The 7,731-nt window shown below is 38.1% G+C and overlaps 1 protein-coding gene and 1 long non-coding RNA gene across 2 annotated transcripts; one reads left to right on the top strand and one right to left on the bottom strand.

Annotated features, from left to right (window-relative positions):
* LOC109226184 lies at window positions 354–4,223 on the top strand. The gene is made up of 6 exons (XM_019390979.1): window positions 354–598; window positions 1,807–1,903; window positions 2,668–2,822; window positions 3,515–3,587; window positions 3,969–4,052; window positions 4,156–4,223. The coding sequence occupies exons 2-6, from the start codon at window positions 1,855–1,857 to the stop codon at window positions 4,221–4,223; spliced, it is 429 nt and encodes a 142-aa protein (XP_019246524.1). The 5' UTR covers window positions 354–598; window positions 1,807–1,854.
* On the bottom strand, window positions 4,493–5,625 carry LOC109225772. Its single transcript, XR_002067984.1, has 2 exons — window positions 4,987–5,625; window positions 4,493–4,884 (listed from the first exon to the last, which is right to left on the bottom strand). It is a non-coding gene; the product is annotated as an uncharacterized LOC109225772 (long non-coding RNA).

The following is a 7,731-nucleotide window of genomic DNA, read 5'->3' as shown; positions in this document are numbered from 1 at the left end:
TATTTAAAAAATAAATAAAACATCTTCCACGAGGGCTGGAGCCTGGAGTAAAAGAAAATATAGTCACAAGGGCTAGTAGCATCGAAAATGCTTATACAAAATCAATTCATTATTTGGTGATGTAAGTAGAAAAAAAATGTAGTAAGGGATTTTAGATATAATTTTTCCTTTTGTTTTTGGGACAAAAATTCTTTTTGTTCCTCCCCTTTTGCATTCAAAGAATGTCCATATGCTCATATTGGTGATATTATTGTTGTTGTGATGATACTTTCCATCATAACAAACATACCATAAAATTTCATCCCAAAGATTTTGACCTAATAAGTAGAGCCACATAATTTGCATCTCAACGACGAAATAAATACGTCGTTTATATTAAGTGTTCCTACTAACGGAATTAGAAGCAATGGCAAGCTCACAAACTCACCTTTAAGTTATAAGTTCATGATTTCTAGGTTTAGTGATTCTGCCATCATAAATTCTCTATATATATAAAATTTGTATTTATTATCATTCTCTTCTAATTTTTATTATTTCACACGGGATTCTAATTGAGCAGCTTCAGAAACTTGGCAACCGCTGTTCTCTGTATCACAAGGTGAGCGCCGAATTAACAATAAAAAAAGGTCAGAGTCAGACTAAATCAAGCACCCTAAACAAAGCTTCAATTAACTGTAATTTTTTTCTATTAAATAAATAGTATCTTATGTATTTAAGAAAAGGAATTTGGAAATCTTGTTTCTGGGTTGGTTAAGGTATTAGAGAATAGAGTCTGATCCAATAAGAGCCATCATGATCCTCGTCCTTAAGAAGGAATTCTTGGGTGGTGTATATTTGGATATGGAACAGAATACATGTGACATCTGATCTAAGAGTCAAGCTGATATTGGACATTAACATTCTTTCGTCGCTAATCCTGTTTTGCCTACTGAGAGAACTTATAGTGCACCAGAGGCAAGAAAGGCCATTCAATTTGTGCTTGTGCAAAAACGTGAGAATGTGGTTTCAAGAGAGTGGAATGATAGATGAAGATATTACTCATAGAATTAAAACCGGATGGTTTGATGGAGAAGTGCTACCGGGGGAGTTATGTGATAGAATGATGCCTACCTAAGTGAAAGGCAAGTTCTACAGAATAGTTATAGGACCGATACTGCTATATTGTAGTGAATGTCAGGTCGCCTAAGTTCAACATATTCAAAAGATGAGTGTTGCGGAGATGTGAATGCTAAATAGATGTGTGATTATACAAGATTCGATAAGATTTAAAAATGTCATCCGCCAGAAGGTGCAAGTAGCAAGCACTAAGGATAAAATAAGAGAAGGTTGTATGAGATGGTTTGGTCATGTTCTGAGTTGACCTCCAAATGCACCAATCCGTAGGTGTAAAACCATGGTAAGTTAAGGTGTTAAAAGGGGACGAGGTAGACCTAAAATCACATAGAAAGAAGTCGTGTCAAAAGACCTACAATTTCTTGGTATCAATGTAGACTTAGCTAAAGAGATGGCACAATGGAGGAAAAAATTGATATAGACGGGAATAGGTTTTAGTCTTGTTAGTACCTAGTTTTTGTTCCTCTTGCTTTTCTATAATGATTATTCTACTATAGTTTATATATATTACACTTGTTTTTCACTCATTATGCCATATGGTGTGATGATGGCATGAGTTGAGCTTAAATGAAGAAACATGATTAATAGGTTCATATAGCCTCTCCCAACTTATTCGCGATTGACATGTAGTTGTTGACTTCTTGTTATTGTTGTTGATTGCATACTCAATCTACTCTTCCTTTTGTATTTCAGGATTCTAGTAGGAGTTCAATTTCAGGGAGACAGAATTTTTTCAAAGAGATGTTGTTAACTGCCAGTACCAGTATGAGTGCACCTACTTTGCCAATAGGTATGTTTGTGTATATTCCTTGACTGATTCCTTTTAATAAGTACCTCTGCATGTATTTAAAGGAATGCCATATTACTATTTTTTTCATGTAATTAGGATCACACAATGAAAACTTTCATATCCTTTGATCATGTCAAACATTAATATATTACTCCGTATATATCAGCTTCTCTTGTTGTTATCTCACTGAGGAGCCTTTGCTGCATTAGATGTAAGGATATCTGAATAGCCATTGCTACAAGTGCTTTAGGAATTACATCAGAACGTAACATGAAGTTATGATCTTTTTGTAATATTGCAGTTGCTGTTCTGCGTATGATTTTTGACTATTTTAGCACTCTCTTTTTCTCTCCATGAAAACATATATTTGCACTCACCAACATGTTGAAATACTTTTTCTTACTGCAAATCAGTAAAAGTGTGTATGATTTATCATCTTAGCTTTCGTGAATTTGGTGTTGTTCAACTCCTTTGAAGTCTAAGACGCATCCTTTTCCAAAGTCAAAAGCTTTTGTCTTTGAGTTTACTTGTCAAAAGAAGCGCTTAAAAATAAAAAAGCTCGCCTTTGATTCTGGTTAACTTGATGTGATGGTGTTAGTTTCTGAAGTAACTGAATCGAACATTTATGTTTAAGGTTTGACAAAGATGTCATCAATAGATTTGATACTTTAAAATTCATCATTTGCAAAACCATTTGAAGATTTGCTGCTCATCCTGCAACTTGTGCTATCTATGTTGTTAATCGTTGGATGTTGTTGTCACAGTGGGAGCAGACGCTGAATGCCTGAAGAAATTCAAGCCAATAGTATCTTTTGGCCTCCAGCCGCTTGGCATGCAGTCTCAGTTTATTAACAATGGAAGACACTTGATATGTCCTGTTCAAGAAAAGCGCGCTTCAGTAATATGTGTTGCTGCTCTGGTAACATTTCTTTGGGTACTACTGTTTGTGCAACTGCTAGCATTTTCCTGTTTAGTTACATGTCCCTAATGATTCTAGTGGATCAGTCGTACTTGTCATGTCTTATATATTAATTTTGTGCGACGTTTGCTGTGAGAAGCTTCAGAGCTTCAGAATGGGCATAAGTTATCACATTGGACTATTTCTCCTTCTGCAGTTAGTATATTGTAAACAACTGCACTCACTAAAACAAGTACCCGGAACTCAAGTTGATTAGCCTTTCTATTTGCAACTCGTTGTTTATAGATATGGCCTCTCTACCCCTTGGGGTAGGGGTAAGGTATGTGTATACACTACCCTCCCCAGACTCCACTTGTGGAATTATACTGGATTGTTGTTGTTGTTGTTAGATATGGATTGGTAAAATGTGAAAATATATCCTTGTTTCTTAAGTACTTGAAAGTGGTAGTGTAATGCATTTCTAGTTACAGACAATTGGAAATAGGATCTGCCAAACTTTTAATCTAAAAAAGAAACAATGGGAATTAGGAGTTTAGGACCTCATCACTTATGTATATTGATGTTCTTGATACTGCTGCTCCGATTACTACTGCTTGCATTTAGTTTTTGGTTTTCCATTTCCTGCATCATTCTAGTAACATTTATTGCCACTAGTATTCCTTGTTCAACCTTTCAATTCTGCATTTATGCAGAGAGCCAGATGTGCAACTAAAGGCCAGATGCAGACTCTTACAAAGGAAAATTCAACCATTACAGTTGCACCAGGTAATTTTTTTCATGTTCTTTACGGAAACCTCCAAGGGTCTTTCGGAAAGAGCCTCTCTGGGTAAGGTCTGCGTATACACTATCCTCCCCAGACCCCACTACAGAAACTGGTGGAACAAAATGAATGGAAATAAAACAATCCATATTTTACATGTTAGCTATTTTCACTGTTATGCTATGGTTAGTGGTGACCGCATCCCGCCCTGTTGATTTAGAAAGCAGTGTTATTAAAAGTCATTGTTTTGTTGCTTAAAACGATGCACAATGCCACTCTGCACATTTTTCAGCAATTTTATCCACCAAAAATGAGAGCCGTGCTTATATTCTACAAAGATCCTGTGCAAGTATCATTTGATGCTGATATGTCTGGGTTGAATGCAGGGAAGGAGAAATCTCCTGATCTCGACGATGGTGGGGCTGGGTTTCCCCCTCGTGATGATGATGGCAGCGTGTGGCGGCGCGGGGGTGGGGATGGGGGGTTGGGGTGGGGGTGGTGGAGGCCATTGGGCAGGTGAGGGTGGTGGAGGCCGCTGGGCATTCTTCTTTTCTGTTTTTCTTATCATCCTAGGCTTCTTGAAGGATAAGGAGGAAGAAGGACCCTACCGGGACCAAAGAAGAAGAAAACCAGCATATTGATACATAGAAATCGAAATATTATAGAAATCAGGGATTTGCAATAAATGTTCTTTTAGTAAATCTATTTTGCCCCTAGATTAGACCTTTATCACATACTTTGCCCTTATGTTTCTGTAAATCAAAGCTATTTTGGTGCTCTTTTTGGAAAATGAATGTGGTTCCCTGTAAGATGATGTGTTGTACTTTTTCACAACTTCCCTTTGCCTCTATTGTATCTCTTTACCTGATCTATTATCTTCATGCATTTTTGTAATTTGGAGCAAATAATCAAATAAAATAGAATACAACCAAATATTGCATTAAACTATGAATGAAGCAGTTTCAGTGTACAACTTCAAGGATGTAGAAAATTACAGAAAGGTTGCTGGTACTAAATGCATGAATCAAAGGCATATATCACCAAAATCCACTAGATATAATTATTGAAAAAGCAACCACATTTCTATATCTAGGAGTATTGTTCTTCAGCACTTACTTGATTCGTTCTCTATGTAAGTTCATTTGTGATGAAATCTTTCTCTTACCCTAAGGCTAGGCTTAAGCTTATTCCTGTCAGTTCCTTCGCTCTCTTTCAATTGTGTCTTGTAAAACATTATTCTCACTTCCCTTTCAAGATGTCATAGTACTCCACTGGCTTCTTCCTATACTCTGCAGAGATTTCCTGAAAGCACAAGTCAAAATCTCCTGTCAATACTCAATTGTAACTTTTTAGCAGTTAGTTGGTTGGGGTGGGTGGTGTTATGGTATAGATGGAGGAGATTACCTCTATCACAGTAGCTAAACGCAAGATTGTAGCTTCACACCACGGACGACCAATAAGCTGCAAGCCTATTGGAAGTCCTTGCTTATCATAACCAATCTAAGCATATTAAAAAACAAAAGAGAAAGAAAGGTAAATTAGTAAGGTACAGGTAAATTTTGGAACACATGATGTTGATTAACAATTGTGATCCTATATTGGTAGCCATCAAGAGACATCTTAGTGTTAAAGGAAACAGACGTTATGCAAATACAGATCGAGAAGTTGTAAAGAGAGATAGAGTTCAGTCGTCTATTTTTCTGCTGCATGTCAAAATTAAATGGAAAGAAGGTGAGCAGGTCCTTGACAGTAAACTAGTATGCAGTAAGCACCAATAGTTATATTTTGGTCTTTTCACTATGATGGGAAGCTCTGGTCTTCTTGTAGCTATGCACTTCATGTTCCTACGAAAACTCGGCTTCATAAATCTTCTACCACATATATAGAAAGTTTAAGGACATCCAAAAGAATAGTGTGATCTGGGAGGAGTTACAATTTACTTCATCTTATTTCATAGTCAATCCATGAGCAAGTCTATGGCCAATTTTGTCTATTCCTCTATCTAGTTTGTTAGTCTGATAGTTAAATAGTAGTAAATAACCCTAATCCCATAAGTATTAGGAGTAAGACATGTATTATATATATATATATAGGGCTCATTGTATCATTGTCATAATTAATGAATAATATTTTCTCCCGTGCATTCTCACATGGTATCAGAGCTTTGGTGAGAAGAGATCGCTGTGCGTCATTCCAGCGACATCCGGGAAGAAAGAACTCTGTCACCGTGCAATTTTCCGGTGACCTAAGTGACTATTTGCGTCAAAGTCACTAATTATCAGTGTTGTGCGACACCCAACAACACCAAAAGGTTCCCAAGAGATAGGCGACCAAGCCCCAGAAAAAGTCACCTGAAAAAGACCATCCACGCGCCCCCACGCGCCTGCCGGAGATCTGCCGCCGGCGGCGCGTCTGTCCCATCCGGCCAGAATTTGGAAACGCTTCTTTTGGACAGTGGCATCTCCTTGCAATTCCGAGTCCATTGGTACTATTTCCGACAGATTCCGACAACTTTGGAATTTTCCGGCGAGCTACAGTGATTTTTCCAGCGTGAACAGTGATCCCCAGAAAATTTCTGCTTTTTCTGGCACGATATTATAATGGCATTCGTATCGGAAGCCTTTAACTCACAATCCGTTGGATCCAATGCATTGAATCCAATCCAGATGGTTTCTTTACAGGATTATATTGAGTTCCTTCAGTACAAAGCACGTAAACAGACATCTTCAGGATTAGCCTCCGTTGTTCCAACAAATAGTAGCATGACTTGTGTCTCCCAATCTTTACCTTCTGAGTGTTGGGTCATTGATTCAGGTGCATCTAATCATATTTCTGGTAACAAATCTCTTTTCACTAGTATTTCATATTCTCAATCTCTTCCAATAGTCACAATGGCCAATGGGTCTCAAGCCATGGCAAGTGCAATAGGTCAAGCAAGTCCACTTCCTTCCTTACCTTTAGACTCTGTTCTTTATGTTCCTGGTAGTCCTTTTAATCTCATAGTCGTTAGTCGTTTAGCCAAATCACTTAAATCTGCTGTTTTATTTTTTGATGACCTTGTTTGTATACAGGAACTCAGTACAGGGCGGATCATTGGTACCGGACGTGAACCAGATGGACTTTATTACCTTATCCTTGCAAAATCACATAGACTCGCATCTTGTCTTCCTCCAATAACTTGTCCCGTTACTGATTCACCAGATTTATTACATAAACGGTTAGGACATCCCAATTTGTCAAAACTTCAGAAAATGGTACCTGGCTTATCTCACTTGTCCACTCTAGAGTGTGAGTCATGTCAGCTCGGTAAGCATACCCGCTCCCATTTCCCGCGGCGTCTTGATAATCGAGCAGAGTCACCTTTTACTTTAGTCCATTCAGATGTTTGGGGTCCTAGTCGGGCTAGTTCTACCTTGGGATTCCGCTACAATGTCAGTTTCATTGATGATTATTCCATGTGCACTTGGATATTTTTGATGAAAAATCGATCTGAGTTGTTTTCTATTTTCCAGACCTTCCACGCTGAAATTCAAAATCAATTTGGGGTTTCTATCCGCACATTTCGTAGTGATAATGCCCTAGAGTATTTGTCTTCCCCATTTCAGCAGTTTTTGAACTCCCATGGGAAACATCTTGTCTGTACACATCCCAACAAAATGGGGTAGCTGAAAGAAAGAATAGACATCTTATTGAAACTGCTCGTACCCTACTTATACAATCTCATGTTCCGCTGCATTTTTGGGAGATGCAGCTCTTACATCTTGTTATCTTATTAATCGTATGCCATCTTCAGCTATCCAAAATCAAGTTCCATTCTCTGTCCTGTTTCCCCACTTACCTTTGTTCTCTCTTCCACCCCGTGTCTTTGGGAGTACGTGCTTTGTTCATGACCTTACTCCAGGAAAAGATAAGTTAGCTCCTCGTGCTCTTAAGTGCATATTTCTGGGTTACTCGAGAACGCAAAAGGGATATCGATGTTATTCTCCTGACCTTCAGCGATTTCTTATGTCTGCTGATGTTACCTTCTTTTTGAAACTCAATCATACTTCACAGGTCCAGTTAATCACTTAGATATTTCTGAGGTGCTACCAGTTCTTTCTTTTGGAGATTCAGTCCCTATCTCCCATTCATCTTACTCCATAGCTCCAC

The sequence above is a fragment of the Nicotiana attenuata genome, chromosome 5 (assembly GCF_001879085.1).
Source record: "Nicotiana attenuata strain UT chromosome 5, NIATTr2, whole genome shotgun sequence".
Classification (NCBI taxonomy): Eukaryota; Viridiplantae; Streptophyta; class Magnoliopsida; order Solanales; family Solanaceae; genus Nicotiana; species Nicotiana attenuata.
Note: the sequence above shows the minus strand (reverse complement) of the source record. Positions and strands in the feature narration are given on the sequence as shown.

Excerpts from the sequence above, each read along its gene's own strand:
- LOC109226184 (XM_019390979.1), top strand. The coding sequence starts at position 1,855 with ATGTTGTTAACTGCCAGTACCAGTATGAGTGCACCTACTTTGCCAATA. Across the intron at positions 3,588-3,968 it reads AACCATTACAGTTGCACCAG|GGAAGGAGAAATCTCCTGAT; the intron begins GTAATTTTTTTC and ends GGTTGAATGCAG. Across the intron at positions 4,053-4,155 it reads CAGCGTGTGGCGGCGCGGGG|GCTTCTTGAAGGATAAGGAG; the intron begins GTGGGGATGGGG and ends TTATCATCCTAG.